This window comes from Leptonotus elevatus, chromosome 1 (genome assembly GCF_054856555.1).
Source record: "Leptonotus elevatus isolate MCC_2025b chromosome 1, RoL_Lele_1.0, whole genome shotgun sequence".
In the NCBI taxonomy this organism is placed as follows: Eukaryota; Metazoa; Chordata; class Actinopteri; order Syngnathiformes; family Syngnathidae; genus Leptonotus; species Leptonotus elevatus.
In genome coordinates, this window is record NC_141239.1 from 8002523 (window position 1) to 8020908 (window position 18386).

Consider the following 18386-nt stretch of genomic DNA (forward strand, 5'->3'; position numbering starts at 1 on the left):
ACACACACGCACAAACAGACATTTAGCACCCTCTAGCGGAAAACATAGGAAACTGTAAAAGCTTTAATTCTACTTTGCTAGTAACACATTTCATATATAAGGCAATGTGCTTACTGTTAATTATGACAACAATGAGTGTATATTTAAAGTTATTCAAGAAAAAAATAATGTATTTGTATTTTTTTTTAGTATTCTCTATTGTTCAATAAAACATATTTAACCTAGCAGTACAATAATTAACAATTCACAATAAACACATAAATTATGTTTAATTAAATGCAAACTGATTTAAATGTTTAATTCAAAATTAGTACATTTATTAAAAATAAAAAAAAATCCTGGCCAAAAATCATACTTACTTATCTACATAAGATACAGTATATTTGTCATTTAATTCACATTAAGAGAGTTGTCACATCATCCTATTATGTTACATGTGTCTTGGTTGCCACGTCTGCTGCTTTACTCCTTTTCGAGACGCACTTCGGACTTGATCTAGTGACATTTCTCAGACTCCACTGACACCCAGAGCGACCTGTCTGCTGGTGTCGTCAACGCTATTATTCTCTGTAAAGTAAACGGAAGAGAGACGCCATTATTCCCAGTATTCTTTTCTTTTTTTTTTCTTTTTTTAAATGGCGCTAAAACAAACATGAGCCCTGTGATGTGTATGATGACACCTGAGGGATTGATCCCGGTGTTTTAGCCAGACTGTAGAGAATCCACAGAGGAACCATGATAACTGAAGACAATGCAAGTAACAGTCCCAGGGCGTGTCCCCACCAGGGGTACTGGTAGCTGTTATTGTATTTCAGAGGGGTGAATTGGACAAGAAAGAAGAGTAATACACCCTGTGGATGTAGGACACAAGAAAAGATGCCGTTAACAAATTTAAAAAATCACCCCAGTTTTGTGATAACCATGACAAGAACCGTATCTAAAGTTCTGCTTCCATAATAATGCCCGCTTTTGACATATCATTGAGGTAATAACTTAATATGTTATACACAACAAAAATATGTGTTTCTTTATACTATTTTGCTTCATAAAAACTTTAATTTTAACTAATGACAAAAAATTTAAAGGTTATTGCACTCTTTTTTTTCTTTTTTCTTTTTTACTTCAGTTCAATGGGCATTGTACTGCTCTCTCATATGTTTCTTCACTGTTTGTGTTCAAATATACATTGATTAATAAAGGTTCGTAACAACAGCAACACCAATGCTACTCGTTAGCCTCTCTATGGTATTTCTCATTATGTGTTAGCATTAAGCTAGCAGATATTAAGGCAATGTGGTTGTTTTAAATACACAACATGGACGCTTGATTTTTTATTTTATTTTTTTTAAAGAATTGCCCAATTCAACTATTGCTTGTTGTGAAGTGAGTTGATTTTATTTATACAGCAACTCTCACAATGGAGACACAAAAGTGGCTGACGTGGTTTAAATCCAAAATAGTCATCGTAGTAGTAAACATTTCTGCAATTGTTATTGCATGGTCAGAGAACTGAAATAATGGAGTTTATACTTACAGTAGATAAAAAAGGAGTAACATACTTCCAACAATATTTCATATAAAATGAAGGCCGATAGCCGATCATATCCTCGATTCTGTTGTAATAATTATCAGCACCTTGGAGACAGATAGAAAGTTATCAGGTTATGTTATAGATCAAATACAGTAAGTATCTTGATGGGTTTTTTTTTTTTGTGTGTGTCTTTAAAGCTTACCATATATCCATCCTATGCAAAGTGACTCCAGAAGGGCAAACGTGATCAGGGGGATGCCGCTGCAGGCATAATAGTCAAAAAGCAGGAACAGATACAGTCCTCCCTGCGGGCCACAAAATCAACATCAGAAAGCGACACCGGAACTCTGCGGCGTCAAAAATTCGCTAATACGTGTCCAGTGAATAGCAAACACAAAAATGAGTTGTAAATATTTGAAACGCACTCACCTCAGTGACCATACATAGGCCGACGCATAAGGAAATGCCACACAGAAACAGCAACAGGATTTTACGTCGGTGTCCAGTGTAAAACACGGATGGGTACAAATCTGATATAGATGTGATCAGTCCTTCAAGATACACAAACTGCGGGGGAAATTATTTTTAATAAAAAAAATATTTGTGGAATAGAAATCATTGTTATGAAGCTATCATCAGTTTGTTTATTTATTTATTTTTGTGTTGTTTATGTACTAATATATCTTAAACAAAATGTCATGAATTAATTGAATACCGGTTTATTTATTAGTATTATCGTTATAAAGGCAGAATCATTGACGCGGCACTTGCATCGGATAGCATTAGATTGTACCTAATTTTTGTGAATGTTTGAAAATAGTTTCACCTGACTGTCGATTCCCAGGAAGATAATCATGATGAAAAAGAAGGCGGCCCAGAGTTGCGGTAAAGGCATCATGGCTACTGCCCGAGGGTACGCGATGAATGCCAGGCCCGGACCTGAATTGAGATCGGAAATGAGGAGAAACTACATCTGTCATCGTGACTGCTGGCAATCTCATCATCATTCAGCACACATGTAAATAAACAAGATGGCAGGTATAAAAGCAGCATGATGCGGAGGATTTCAACACCACTAAAAAAAATACAATATAATAAACATACACTATTGTCTCTCACTATACTACTATACTCTCACACAATTATTTTGTCACTTTCTTAAACTACAGAAACGCTCATACACTACTGAAATGCTCTCATACACTTATAAAGCGCTATCACACACTAAAATGCTCTCACTCGTTTTATTTTGTCACTTTCTAAAACTTCAATAACTCTAATGAACTACAAAAATGCTCTCATACACGTATAAAGCGTTCTCACACACTACTTAAATGCTCTCATATTATTTTGTCACTTTCTCAAACTTCAGAAATGCTCATATGCTACTGAAATGCTCTCATACACGCACAAGCGCTCTCACACACACACTACTAAAAAGCTCTCACACAATTATGTTGTTACTTTCTAACACTTCAGAAATGCTCATAGACTACTGAAACACTCTCATACACTTATGAAGTGCTCATACTTACAAAAATGCTCTCACACAATTATTTTGTCACTTTCTCAAAATGAAGAACTGCTTATACACGACGGAGAGGCTCTCATAGCCTTATGAAGCGCTCTCACACCTACTAAAATGCTCTCACGCCTTTATTGTGTCACTCTCAAAATAAAAAAACGCTCATACACTACTGAAAGGCTCTCACAGGCTTATGAAGCGCTCTCGCACTGCTACTAAAATGTTTTCACGCATCAACTGTCACTTTCTCAAAATACAGAACCACTCATACACTACTGAAATGCTCTCAACTAAAAAAAAACTCTCACACTATTAGTTTGTCACTTTCTTAAACTTCAGAAATACTTATACACTACTGAAATGCTCTCATACTATTTTGAAGCACTCTCACTCTGACTACTGAAATGCTCTCATAACCTTATGAAGCGCTCTCACACACTATTAAAAATGCTCTCATACTATTTTTTGTCACTTTCTCAATCTTCAAAAACACTCATACACTGAAATGCTCTCATACACTGAAATGCTCTCATACACTTATGAAGCGCTCACACACACTACTAAAATACTCTCACGTATTTATTTTGTCACTTTCTCAAAATACAGCACTATTCATACATTACTCAAACGCTCTCATACACTTATGAAATACTCTCACCAATGCAAAGTGACTAAAATGTTTTTCGCTCACTCACTCACTCACTCACTCACTCACTCCTGAATTGCTCTCTCACATACTACCAAAACACTCACCAAGGTACTACTGAAGTGAGCTCTCACCACAACAATGAAATGTTTTTGTTCACATACACTACTGAAATGCTCTCACTCACGAGATTTTTTTCAGTCATTCACACTTCAGAAACGTTCACAAACTACTGAAACATGTATAGCTGTATATTTTTCCTATTTCACTATGTGTGAGAGCATTTTGGGGGGGTTTTCTCTGTTGTGTTTGTGAGAGGTAATCCAAATGAGACATCAAACATTAAAAATGTGTTACTGCCACTCTTAATGTCTTTGGCATTTCAAAGCACATTGCGAATTTCCCATGACGCACATTATTTAACAGTTTAAATTTGACTGTACAGGAAAACGGCGGCACCTGATTCGGCAACTTCCGAGATGTCCACACCCAGCTCATATGACATAAAGCCAAGCACTGAGAAGATTGCAAGGCCGGCGACAAGGCTGGTTGCACTGTTCAGGAGGCACAGTGCAAATGTGTCTCTGGAATGAAGAAAGTCATACACGTAACACGGATGAACAAAACAACTGCGGGTATGAGTTTTTCTTACTTGTAGCAATTGTTATTGTATTTGTTGTAACTTCCCAAAGATGCCAAACAGCCTGTGCAGACAGCATAGGAGAACAATATCTGGCTGGCTGCATCCATCCACACCTGTGTTTTATATACAATACAGAACAGTGATCGGACTCTGACATGAATGTAAATCAATTTGTTATATATTTGTGAGGCAGATACGTTAGCCACTATTACACCGTGCTTCTAAAGATCGGGAAGAAATCACGCATTTACTGGCTTTACGGAGAATATATTTGACTTACTTGCGGCTCAAACAGACGCGTGGGATCAGGAGAGAGGTAAAAGCGAATTCCATCCATGGCCCCGGGCAAGGTCAGACCGCGGACCAGCAAAGCGATCATCATCACGTAGGGAAATGTGGCCGTGAAGTAGACAACCTGTAAGGAGGTCACCATCAGCGCAATAGTTTGACCTTTTTTTTTTTGGTGTGCTATTTTGGAGGGAGTCATTATTGTTCAGCATTTCACCTTTCCTGAAGACTTGACACCTTTCCATGCACAGAAGTAGCAGATAATCCAACTGAGCACAAGACATCCAGCCAGGTCCCAGCGAATACTTCCCATTTCTTCGATCCCTCCAGACAAATTCAGGACCCTCCTCCTAAATAAGACATTTTGATTTCTATCTGAATCTGGAAGACGTCAGCCAAGCCTCACTGATGAGGTCGTGTCGTGCAGTGGAAGGAATACATACTGCCAGAATTCTTCAACTGAAGATGTTGCACTTGCGGAGATGTTCGTTTTGGAATGACTGTTGCGATAGTCAATACAGTCACCTTTAAAAAAAAATTAAAAAAATAAAAATAAAAAAAGAAGAAGAAGGTATATTAAGTTTAAAAAAACTATAGTGTTAGAAGAATATACTAATCAGGTACAAATTTTGTATTTATTTATTTTGATACACTGTATTACTGAAAATGAATAACCTAGTAATATGGGGTAGGACTAGACAAGTTCTTGTACTTCTTCCTACTCCCTTTGAGCATGGAAACTGCCTTGAACGATGACATCTATTGGTGATCCTTTTCTATTTTTCAATTTTTTCCCCCATATCTTGTGATGTGTTTATATGTTCAATAAAAATCAATCAATCCAAAAAATAATAAATCTCAACTCCGAGGCGTAACGTTTTCTCTCATTATTTTAGAGAGAAAATAACTTTTAGGATCATCCTTTGTGGTATATTTACGTACATTTGATTCTATTTAGAGTGGGACCAAATAGACTCAGTTTTAGAGTAATATTTACAGGTGGAAGAGAGTTAACAAAGAATTGAGGGAAAAAAAGTCACTCAAGGGTTGAGGAACAAACTCACAACCATCTGCTTGGGAGACATTCGATCTACTCCCAGAACCAGGCAGCTCCTGCTGTGTGTTAGTATATCGCTCGTGTCAGCTGGAATCGTAACTATTTGATATAAGCAAACAGTAGGAGGGACATATGTTCCTTAACCCTTGAATGACTTTTATTTATTTATTTATTGTTTTAATTCATTTTTGTACTCTCTTACAAGTGTAAATATTACTGTAAAAGTGAGTTTATTTGGTCCCACTCTAAATAGAGTCAAATTTACTCGACAGAATTTACTGTATACAGTTTCAACTGTTAATATAGGGTATTCTAACCAAATTTTAACACAAAATTTGTGGCAGGGCTCAGTCCCTATGCAACATGAATAGTTTGTTTGTTCACAGTAAATTTTACTCTAAAAAGACAAAAATCGGTCCCACTCTAAAGAGAGTCAACTTTACACTTTGAAGAGAGTAAAAAAAACAAAAAAACAACAACACTCAAGGGTTGAGGAACGATCCCACAACCTTCAGCATGGAAGACAGCCACTCTACCACTTGAGCTATGCGAGACTTCTTGCCAGTTAACATATTGCTGGTGTGTCCAAAAGGAGACCAAAAAATGGAGATACGAAGATTCCACCTGACACCTGCGATATATTGACACAGAGCAGGAGTGATGGTTCAGTGATTGGCTATCTCCCAAATTTGATGGTTCTGTGGTCGTTCCTTAACTGTTGAAAAAAAATTAAAATTAAAATTAAAATTAAAATTAAAATTAAAATTAAAATTAAAATTAAAATTAAAATTAAAATTAAAATTAAAATTAAAATAATGAAAAAAAACTTTTTTTAATAAAATAAAATAAATAAAAATAAAAATAAAAATAAAAATAAAAATAAAAATAAAAATAAAAATAAAAATAAAAATAAAAATAAAAATAAAAATAAATTAAAATTAAAATTAAAATTAAAATTAAAATTAAAATTTAATAAAAAAAAATAAAAATATATATAAATAAATAAATAAATAAATAATAATAAATAATACAAAAATAATAATAATAATAATAATTAAAAAATAATATATATATATATATATATATATTTTTTTAAATAACTATTCAGAGTATAAAATTTACTCTATTTAGACTGGGACACAATAAAGTATTTTTCAGAGCAAAATGTACTCTACAAAATTGACTGTGTTTTTATTCATTTTTCCTTTCGGACACATTATTACAACAGGTTACATCGATCACATCATTTGCAGCACTGACATCCGAAAGAAGGCTGACGGATTGAAGCTGTGGATGGCTTAAATAGTGCCATTGTACTCAATTCAACTCAACTTTTATGCAAAGTGCACTTTAAAAACAACCGTTGCTGCATACAAAGTGCTGCACATGGAGCAAAAATGTGACATTCAAAAACAATGGAGAGTGAAGCAACAAATTCATGAATCTTCGCACACACATCCCGGCAAATAAAGGAATGCAGCTATGTCCGTCGTGAGTTGCGTTATCATTCATAATGTCAAGTGAATATGATGTACCTGTGTTCCAGGTGTTGTTACAGCTGGCCCAGGGGAGTTCAGAATGGAAGGACGAAAAGAAGTAGAGGAAACCCCACGCCAGGATGACGACGTAATACATTACCGTCAACAATATGACCACGAGACTGCCATATCCTAACCCTGTAAACAGTTCAGCAACTCAAATGTCAACCAAAATTCTCTGTCACCGACCTCCGTGTTGAAAGTTTGACACGAGCTGCGGTACCTTCGAGTAAAGGACAAATTTTCCTCCAACATGTGATGCCACCTTGGCCGGTTAACTGCCCCAAAGATACTTCGATGAAGAAGATGGGGATTCCGAGGGTCACCAGGAACACCGCGTACGGGACCAAGAAGACCCCTAAGAGGAGACGAGCGGATGGCAATTGCAGCGTGTGACTCTGATGGTGCGTCCTCTTACCGCCTCCATTCTTGAAGCACAGATAGGGAAATCTCCAGACGTTCCCCAGACCGATGATTTCGCCGACGACCGCGAGAATAAACTCTCTCTTGTTGGCCCATTTGCCTCGCTTGATCAACAGGGGATCCTTCGGATCTTGGTCTTCTCTCAGCGGATTCACTTCGGGACTATTCGTTGGCTCCATTTGCACTTTGACCTTGATCTTGGACCCCACACACGCACAGCAACACATTAAGCATCCGGAAAAGGTCCGATGACAAAATAGTTTCCACTGTCAATATGTGACAAGCGACTTGGACTTCATTTGATTGAAAAATTACCTCCGCACAGGACGGCCGTTGTCTACATTCAAATGCGGAACCTCGGGCTGATATACTAACGGTACCACTCCATTTCGCAGAACGGCCAAAATCATCGACCATCTAACTGAATTCCAAGGACTATCTCAAGCCCAAGATATTCATTATTAACTCCTCACTAACCATCTTAACCAGGTGGTTTATTCATTGACTGTATGCTTTGCGGTTCCAAAGTCAATATAAAGTGTGTGGGGGGGGGGGGGGGGGTTTCATCATTTTTCCTTAACTCATTAAATTACATCAGGTTTGTTGTTCCATGACTTGAACACTGCACAAATGTGTGAACTATTTAAAAAAATGATTACACTCTACCGCGGTGGTAAATTGAACTTGACTCGTGTTGAACGACACGAAATGGCAGAGAATGAATTTAAGCAGACATGACTAGTTAATGTTTATCAGTAAAACTCAAATTAGTAGCATCAAACGTGACTAAAATGTACCTTGAGCTCTGATCCAGTTGTAGATTGTTGTTTTTTTCTGAGGATGTCTTGTAACCGATTGTTAAGTGTCAGTGATGCTTTCATAAACATGACCCATCCGAGTGTATTGGATCAATAGGAAAAAGTGATATGATGTGCAGTATGCCCACTGTTCTTTTTATTTTTTATTTTTTGGGGGGACAATTCATGCATGTAAATCTGAGTTTGACACATCCAGCTTTGATCGATAGTCAATAATCAAACTATACTTAATAAAAAAAACAGTTGGTGTAGATATAGACAGTAGTTCATCAAATTGTTCTATGTGAATGCTCTCTGGTCACTTTCTCTCAATCCTGAAACAATATTGTGTCCTAATGATGTGGTACATCTTGAGTAAAAACAGTGGTTATTGTTTCACTTGTGAATGTACGACACTGTTTGGGTGGAATAGTGGGAATGGTGTCAGGTTGCAATTAGTGCACAAAAGCTCTCCATGTTAGATTATTAGCCATGTATGGTCTTCTTTTGTCAAAATATTTACTCATTTGTTTGTTACTCATTTAGAGCTATTTTTATACTCCATGTTCAATTTATTTAAACATGATACAAAAACAAACTAAGTATTATATTTATTTTGCCTGTGACTAGCATACAAACCAGGCATAGCGCTATAGAAAATGGATGGATGTTGAAGTTGTTATATACATATGCTCTTTTAGTAAATGCAGCGACAGTGTCCTAATGTTGATCTTACTGCCTACAACAACCTGTAAATTATACATAGATTTTTCTGAGTGACAGCTTTCATTTTATGTATTTATTTTACTATTTATTTAAGCAAATTTATAAAAACATTGTGCGTATTTTGTGACAGTTTCCCTCCCTCTCCTGCTGTGCTTCTCAGAATAGTGGTGGTACACGGGCTCCCTCTAGTGGTATGCAAAAATAATCATTGTCTTAGTACAGTTCTTTAGAAATCGAAATTTCCTATAGTTTAAGCAGAGTGATTATTGATCAAACGGTGCACAATGTTACAGTAGCTTACAATAAAATCATTTTCTTATGACTTACTCTTGTTACTTTACTGTCAGAAATGGTGGTACTTGAGAAGGTAAGTCTTTTTAGGTGACATTTGGTATAAAAAGTTTGAGGACCCCTGCTTTTTTTTTTGTCTAAAATTGTATTGGGATTTACTTCATAATAATACAAATTATCTTTGTTGTAATTGCGTCTATGCTGCTGTCTTTGCCAGGTCATGCATGGAAAACAGTATTTAAAAAAATATGTTTTTTCTTAATAAACGTGTTAAATAAATAAGTAAGTAAATAAATAAATACGTTTGCATTGGCGTCATCAGGTTGCAGCCAAATAATTCAACCAAATGATTGTTGTGCATAAATTATATTTTGATAAATAAATAACCAAGTATAAAAAATAAATAATAAAACAAATAATAATAAGGATTTTCTGCAGCTAGTCTGATGCATTGCATACGCTTTCACTTTGCAAAGATGATATTTTAATGCCGTCACAAGAGGGCAGCAACATATCCCTTAAGTTCCACAGTCGGCCCGTCATTCATAACCTTGGTATTCAGCATCCCATAATTTGGTGATGTCATTTTTGGAAATTTATTAGCTGTGAAGTGTCAGTGCAAAGCATTAAATCCCTTCAGGCAGTAATTTGTGTAAACGGCCATGAATTTGTCCCCACTGTGCCAGGTTACATTTTTGGCAAGATTTTTCCTTCCTTTTTTTTCTTTTGTAATGACATGGATTTTGCTAGATGAAAGGATCAAAGGTCGTTGGATCACGTGACGGTCGGATTCGCGCCGTTCGTTTCGATCTGTGCGCGCTTCCGGTTAGCCTTTCGCGTCGCCCGGAACGGACCAATCAGAGAGCTTCCTTTCCTCAGCGAGCGTCCCGTTGCTATGCTGTTGCCACTGGCTGGAACTTGGACTCTCTCCAGGGACCACCTTGTTCGCAGCAAGGTGGTTGAGCATCAACCTCCTGTCAATTCCCCCCGGTGTGTTAAACTCAAACGACTCCGAGTGAGTAAAACTTAGTTTTGAATAAATACGTCAACTTAAATTCGTCAATATTGTGACGTTTAGGGATTTATTTATTTTTGCTCCGAATTTAGCGGAGATAAGGAAAGAGTGGGTTAAAAAGCTACGTTCGACACATGTGTCGTGAGTACAAAATGGCAGGAGGATAGTAACGTTATTTTTTCTGTTATTTTGCGCAGTGGTCAAAAACTCTCACATAACTAACTAACACTGCTAACTGTGAACAGTTGAACAATAAAATGCTATATTAGCCAGTTATAACTGAAAAAAAAAACATTTCTTGTACCGTATGTGTCTTTTTCAGGTTTGACGGAGAATCTTTGAAATCCAGAAGCTGGCACAACAAACAACACGTTTGCCAAGAACTGTACACCCCTGGTGGCTAGCCAATCGCAGGGCAAGTATAGAAAAACAACCATGACACAATTTGAGGTCTTCAATGTCTAACTGTGTGTTTTGTGGAATGGGGGAAGAAACAAAAGTACCTGCAGAATACTCAAACATGAAAACTCATGAAGGCTGGAGCTCGAACGCAGAATCTCAAACCTGTGAGGCAAGCGTGCTAGCCACTTAACCAGAATTTATACAACACACAAATTAAACGAAACTAACATTTATTTTGGGTAATTTACAGCAAGAAAGTTGAGCCAGAGCCCAGATTTGAACCCATTGCTTTAGAACTGTGAGACAGTTGTGCTAACCACTCTGGCACTGCACCACCAACATCAAACAGCCCAAGGCTATAAATGGGGAATATCTTAAAAATAGTACAAAAAATACTGGAGGTACATGGAGGTGACTTCTGAGTTATTTTTTTAGTTAAATACAAATATATATATATATCAAAAAGGGAATGCAACTTCATCTATTGCCCAAAAATATCACTAACTTTAAAAAAAAAAAGGTCATACATTCCATAAAATACATAAACTGAGGAAAATTCAGCTGCGTGAAATGGCCTGAAATGAACTCTCTTTGTTTACACTTATGAAACAGCTTAACAGACTCACCAGGCGGAGATTATTACATAATTGTATGAAGCTAAAAATACATGCAGCAAGTGGACGGTAGCTCAGAGTAATTAAGTAAAAGTAGTGTTTCTTCTTAAGATATAAAAATATGTTGCATTCAAACGACTCTAAACAAGTACAATTTATGCAAAAAGTTACTTAGGGAAATGTAGCGACATAAATGGAGCATGTTGCTGCTTATCTCTGGTAATATGATAAGGTGCGAGACAAAAATCGGTTTGACACCCTTTGAGTAGTAAGTACAGATAATTGTTTTCAAATGTACTCAACTCAACTTTATTTATAGAGCAGTTTAAAAAAAAACTTCACTTGAAACAAAGGGAGTACAGTTTGATGTTTTTGTTTTTGTCCTCAGTTTGAGTTTCTGTTGTACGAGAAACATAAAACCAAATGGTGGAAAATAAAAGGGTAGGATTATTATAAGTTCTCTGAACTTCTGCCTGCGCCTTTTGAGTACCACCATTGTATGACTTTTGTTGTAATTGTTTTATTTTCTTTTTGACCTGATGTTATTCAAATAAATGAGAAAAAAAGTATAATATTAACAACAAAATTAATACATCAAATTATTGTATCACAATATAATCTTTTAGTTTAAATATAATATAATATATATAATATAATAGCAGTAGAGACACTCCTGCAGCGCCTTCAGACCAAATTGTCACTCATTATTAGTCATGAAAATGTAGTGAAATGACTACTCGCATTTTGTCTTTCGTGAATGGATGTTAAAAGAGTGGCTAGCTGCGGAGTGGATATTTGCATTTATGTGCTGTAATTTTCATCACGTGTGTGTAGTTGGATTTTGTTAATCGTAGCATATCCACTCTCTCATAGTTAAATATCAATTTGAGAAAAAACGTACTTACTAAATGTTAAATGGTGCACAGCTAACTTGCTATAACAATGTCCTCATTAAATGCTAACATAAGCCAAAAATGTCCGTTCATTGGAAAAGGTCAACTTTTTGGGGGTAAAATGGGGGCATCTCAAAGGTACAGAAACACGGAACTGCCAATATAGAGTCAACATTTTTGACTAGCAAATACATTCAAACGTGTTTGCAAATACATTTGAATGTATTTGAATACGTTTGAACGTACTTGCAAATATGTTCAATTTGCAAATACATTTAAACGTATTTGTTGGTTAAATGCTTACTAAGCATTCCATAATTCCACAGGGGTTTAACTCGTACAAGCGCATACCTCGCGGCATTATGGGGGGAAATGCCGAACTGAAATCATGCACTGTAAGATAATAATAAATCATAAAAGTTACAAATAATGTTGACTTTGATAAAGAGATACTTGACTCATTTTCAGCAGTAAAAAGTTCATATTTTTGTCCAGAATGAATTTGATAACTTCATTATTTTTCTTGTACAATTAATACCTTTAAAAATTATTTTTTTCCACTAGCTGTTGACTGAAGATGACATCACCTGTGCTGAGGAAGTGTAGGTAAGGATCAATCATGGCTCACCTGTTTTCTGGGTTTGGTCGGCACGGGTGATGTCATCTTCAGTCGACATCAGGTGGCAAAATTCGTTTTTAAAGGTATAAATTGTTCATGAAAAATGATGAAGTTATCACATTCATTCTGGACAAAATATTAAGTTTTTACTGCTGGAAATGGCTCAATGAGTCAAGTATCTCTTTTTCAAATTTTCAAACGTATTAGTATAATGTAGGTTAATGCGAAAAATAAATAGCTTTTTTTATTTTTTTTACCCTGCAAATACCCTGTGACATAATAGGAAGAAGTGCAAAAATTGTTAGCATTTGGTCTACAACTATAACCTTGAATTATTTTATGTATTTATTTATTTATTTCAAAAAGAGCTCAACCTTGAATTCTCACGGTATTTGTGAGTTCACAAACTCCGGAGAATTCATCTTGTACCGATCCCGTTGATTTCCACCGATCAGTGGTTCGGACCAATCACAGAGCGGCATTGTGACGAAATCAGGAAGCCAGCGCCGACGCCGGGGCAAACAAACTAACCTAACATGGACGAAGGAAAGCTGCCATGAATTCTGTTCTTGCAGAATTACTCACCGTTTCCTTGTTGAATGTTGAACAGCGAGAGTCGCTTTGTGCATTTTTAGCTGGTAAAGATTGTTCATGCTTTTATTCCCCCCTTCGACGAGAACGAAGACGACGTTTTCACCCGTGGCCCCGATTGGTCAAAACGTACGTGCACAATGCCGCATCATCCAATCAGCTCCAGCATTTGTACAGAATGTCCCGCCTTTCCCGAGCAAATCACCGTAAAGTAGTCCCAGATTGATATTGTAGAGAACTCCCTTGAGTGAATCACAATATCAATCTAGCTATTGCCATATAAATATAAAGAAATATGTTTGAACGTACTTAAGATGCCCTTAAACGTATTTGCAAATATATTTAAAGGTACGTTTAAACATAAGTACGTTCGAGCATACCAGCAAATACATTGGAACATATTTAAATACGTTCCAATTTACTTTCAAAAGTAAAAAAAAAATAATAATAAATCAAATTACAACGATGCAAAGTCCAATGCTTTTCAATGAGCGGAGAACGTCATCCACCAAGACTGCTGTTTTGACTTGTGACGTAGGCACGGAATTGTCAATAGTTGGGGGTCGACTGTACAGTAGAAAAAAATAAAAAAAAATAACCCCTAAATAAACATTCAAGCAAAATGCACTTCATACGAAGATGTAAGATACCTCGGAAATCTAGTTAAGTACAATAACTACTTGCACTTCGTTACTTTCCTACGGAAGCGTATTGCATTCAATTGAAGAAAAAAAAATTGACAATTTTTTTGGGGGGAGCGTTGTTTTTTTTGAATATTTTTTTCCCCTGTTTAAAAAAAAATCTTAAAAAAAAAAAATTCTCTGCCTTTCTGAATAATTTTTTTCTGTTTTTCGGAGTAATTTTTCCGTTTTATAAAATAATTCTTTTTCTTTTTTCTTTCTTTCTGTTTTTCTGATTTTTTTTTTAAAGGGTTTTCCCTCAGAGATTAGAGAACAAACCACAATAACAGTATACACATTCATTTCCACCATCGTTTTGAGAGAAATCAACTTTTTTTTTTTCAACGGCTGCAGTTGCAACAAGAGTCCAGCTGGGTCCGCCCTTCCGCGCAATCTCACTGTCGAGTCGTCAGCGAAATTAGCATAGGGCCAATCAGGAGCGCATATGCAAATATCTCCCGTGACTGCCATTGTCCTCCGACGCTCTTATGTGAAGTTGCTCGATTTCACGCCTCAGTTGCACTCGAAGCAAGCGACGCTCAACGCGCCCGTGTTTAGAAGACAAGAGAAACCGCCAGAAGTTCGCTTGCAATTGGAGTTGGGATTGTACGTACAACATGACATTTGAGGAAATAAGTGGGGATTACTCTCAAGAAAGGTATGGCTTTATTTTTTTGCAGCACTGTTTCCTTGTTATTTTTATTTATTTGTTTGCTGTGGTGCGTGCATGCAGACTTGCCGGCCGGCGGGCGTGTGCGTATGTCGACTAAACGAATATGTAAATGAAGCAGGCAAAAAAAATAAAAAAATGGATATCAAAGTATTTCAGTAAGATCTGGTGCACTTTATTACCTCAAACGACGGCGTGAAAGTGAGGAAACGGCACTGTGCATGTACACGTTCAAAAAAAGTGTTAACATATGCCTCTTGCGTTTGCAGTCGTTGGCCAAAAGACGTTCAAAGGCAATAAAAGAGGATTAAAAAAAAAAGAGTCGCCTAGCATCTTCGGTAAAGTGCAACTTTTCATGTGCCGTTTTTGCTAACGAGTCCACTTTTTTTTTTTTTTGACTCCGGTGCAGAATGGATTCAGTGGCGAAAGCGTTAGAAGACGTCCTGACAAGAGCCTTGCCACAGGACTGCATCACTGTGGGCGTCTACGAGGCGGCAAAGTCCCTCAACGTGTAAGTACAGGATTGTAAAAACCCTCTCGTCGCACACTATTCAGCGTTTTCATGCATATCGACATTGTACGCTTGCCACGCGCAGGACTTTTCTATTGTTGCCAACAATGGCCAATTGTCAACGCTTTCCTCCCCCCCCCACCAGGGACCCCGACAACGTGGTCTTGTGCATCTTGGCGGCCGATGACGAAGACGTGAAGGACGTGGCCCTGCAGATCCACTTCACGCTCATTCAGGCGTTCTGCTGCGAGAATGACATCAACATCCTGAGAGTGAATAACACCCGGCGCCTGGCTCAAATTCTGGCGGCGGCGGCGGCGGGAGGAGGAGGAGGAGGAGGGAAGCAGAGCGGGGGCGAGCCCATGGACCTGCACTGTGTGCTTGTCACTGTAAGTACATCCTGGCTGACGGCGTCGCTGCACCCGAGTCCATTTTTTTTTTTTTGGAATATGGGGCAGGATGGTTTCAAAACAAAAAACAAAACAACTTTACATCGGAAAGCTGATTTCTATTACAGTCTCATGCAATGAAATTGATTGCAACAGACGTCGGTTCGACTTCATGCACATAGGCTCGAAAACCCAAGTCGCACCCCGCCAAGAATGGTGTCAGGCTATCAGGATGCTAAATGACTGTTGTTGTCAGTGGCAATGTCATCCCGGGTTGAAATTCTGATTGATTGATTGATTGATGACCGTGAACCGGCGAGCATTGACGACGACAGCAGATTCAGAGGAACAAGATTTTCCACATCCTCCATTTTAAAGTACAAGCGCTTGCCATTGAAAAAAAATCGACTCTAAAAAAACAAAAACGACAGCTCAATTGTTAAGAAAAAAAAATACATTCAACAAACAAGAATAGCGGATTACCATCAAGTGGACGAATACTCACACAACATTTGAGCAAGCGCATTTGCATTGTTTTATTCCTATTGTAAATAAGTAAATAATTGCAAGTTAAAAAATATATTTTTAAGTCATGATGCTATTAGGCTACAAGTAAGTTGTCGTTTTTTCCACTTATTAGCTCATTTTGCTTTGCGATGCGAGTGTGTTCACATCAACAAAGCTGCGGGAACACGTCGTTCTGCTGGAATGTCCACTTGTCTTTTTTCTACTCGCGTGCAAGCTTTTACTTTGTGTGCGCCGGGTTTTGTAGACGTTGCGCCGAGTTTGATTAAAATAAATAAATAAATAGATTAAAAAAAAAAATTATCTACTTACTTTTTGTTATTAAAGTACATTCCAGAGTCTAAACTATATATTAAGAGGTATTGTCAAATGAATCGACAACTATTGTGATCATCGATTCCTCATCGGGAGGGACCTTGTTTGCCTTGAAATTATATAAATCTACGGAATTTCCCCCTCCGTAAAAAGTAAATATCCTCCGATTGCGCCATGATAGCAGAGCAACCATCTTTGAGGGGAACGGAATGAAGACTTTGGCAGACATCTGATTTTGCGTTGATAACACATTTTCTGACACATTATAGACCAAAACAGTAATTATATGTTCATCTTTTAATCCGTAGCTTGGGTGCAAAAAAAAAAAGAAGTAACGGGACATCCCTACTTCTACATAAGTAGAATGTCGAGTACTTTTTGCCAGATGTGCAGTATACATTTGCACAACAACATCATAACATGCTCACACGTTCTCGTGCAGCGAAACGAGAAATGCAGACTTTCGACCGGTCGCAGGCATGACGGCGACTCCACGTGACTGAAAAAGTCCCGTGCGCATTTCGCCAAACGTACGCACGACTCCTCCCGCCCGTGACTTGTGAGGAATGTCGGTAGAAGGGAATACCTCATGCGCGCGCGCGCACACGCGCTGACGCACACAGAGGCCGCTTGTCCGTCTTAGGTGCGGCGCCACATGACTCAACTTCTCCTTTTCTTTTCCAGAGCCCCGAGTCCTCCGTGTGGAAGGACCCCGCCTTGAGCAAAGTCAACGTCTTCTGCAGGGAGAGCCGATGTATGGACCAATGGGTGCCCATCATCAACCTGCCCGAGCGATGAAAACCAAATCCGCCACGGAGGACGTTGGAAATCTGCACCGCGGTGGATGTAGTACAAGCTGCAGTTCAAGTTCCGAAGCACTACTCGGGTTGGGTGAAAACGAAAACAAAACAAAAAAAAGACAAGACCCTGTTGTGTAGTTGCGATGAATTTAAAAAGAAAAAAGTGGAATGGGGATTTCCACTTGTTTTGGAGTTGTCTGTCTGTTGTGGCCCGGTGTCGTCACGGATGACGAGAATGGAGCCAGCTGGTTTGCTTTTGTTGGCGTCAAAGCCGGCCGGACGTGGCGCATGCAAGAAAAGGATTACATCACGCGCGGCGGCCGCTGTTGTTGCTTCACGGGCCGGCGTGACGCGTTTTCAGGAAAGGCGGAGCGCTCGAGCCGAGGCCGAGGCCGGCGTCTCTGCTCCATCTAAGCACTTAAAAGCACTGGACCTTTTACTATTTGAGTTCATATTTCACTCAACTGTTCATATTGATGTTGATATAATTTTAAAAAAGAAAAGAAAAAAAAAAGGGAAGGGCTGTTAAACATCCAGTGAAGTGTGTATTTAATAATTCCTATGCCAAGTTCAATTGTTGTGTTACCATTTAAATTATTTTCAAATATATTTAAGGATATTTATGTTTTCCTTTTTGTTTTTTACTTTTGCAGAATCTGACTGGACACTCACGTTTTGTTGTCAATAAAAAAAAAGTATTTGTTCTGAGCCACAACGGTGTTTTCTCCTTTCATTTGCGCAAAAATAAGCCTTGTGACCTTTAGCACGCGGTTGTAAAGGGAGAATCACGTGCGGATCACGGGGGTCGCGTTGGCCTCGCTGCCGTCCCTCAGCTAAAGAGAACAATAATCCCCCGCGCTCTCGCCGCTCGGCTTCTGCGTGGCTCAGCACCACCGC

The 18386-nt window shown here is 38.0% G+C and overlaps 2 protein-coding genes and 1 long non-coding RNA gene across 4 annotated transcripts; 2 read left to right on the plus strand and 1 right to left on the minus strand.

Annotated features, from left to right (window-relative positions):
- Positions 1–347: 347 nt before the first annotated feature.
- On the minus strand, positions 348–8068 carry LOC147180561 (sodium- and chloride-dependent GABA transporter 2-like). The gene is made up of 15 exons (XM_086072525.1): positions 7967–8068; positions 7647–7848; positions 7452–7586; positions 7226–7366; positions 5077–5158; positions 4851–4983; positions 4626–4760; positions 4355–4458; positions 4162–4286; positions 2358–2470; positions 1961–2098; positions 1734–1836; positions 1535–1635; positions 681–851; positions 348–567 (listed from the first exon to the last, which is right to left on the minus strand). The coding sequence occupies exons 1-15, from the start codon at positions 8066–8068 to the stop codon at positions 496–498; spliced, it is 1857 nt and encodes a 618-aa protein (XP_085928651.1). The 3' UTR covers positions 348–495.
- Positions 2222–8173, plus strand: LOC147180562 (uncharacterized). Its single transcript, XR_015094509.1, has 3 exons — positions 2222–2549; positions 4148–4337; positions 7237–8173. It is a non-coding gene; the product is annotated as an uncharacterized LOC147180562 (long non-coding RNA).
- Positions 8174–10362: 2189 nt separating this feature from the next.
- On the plus strand, positions 10363–18204 carry gadd45aa (growth arrest and DNA-damage-inducible, alpha, a). 2 transcript variants are annotated; one of them, XM_086072532.1, is made up of 5 exons: positions 10363–10480; positions 10803–10895; positions 15359–15460; positions 15606–15849; positions 17374–18204. In XM_086072532.1, exons 3-5 carry the CDS (start codon positions 15360–15362, stop codon positions 17485–17487), a joined length of 459 nt encoding a protein of 152 aa, XP_085928658.1. In that variant the 5' UTR covers positions 10363–10480; positions 10803–10895; position 15359; the 3' UTR covers positions 17488–18204. The 2 variants fall into 2 exon arrangements, with proteins under 2 accessions (XP_085928658.1, XP_085928652.1); XM_086072526.1 differs by lacking the exons at positions 10363–10480; positions 10803–10895 and adding an exon at positions 14774–14937.
- The last annotated feature ends 182 nt before the right edge of the window (positions 18205–18386 follow it).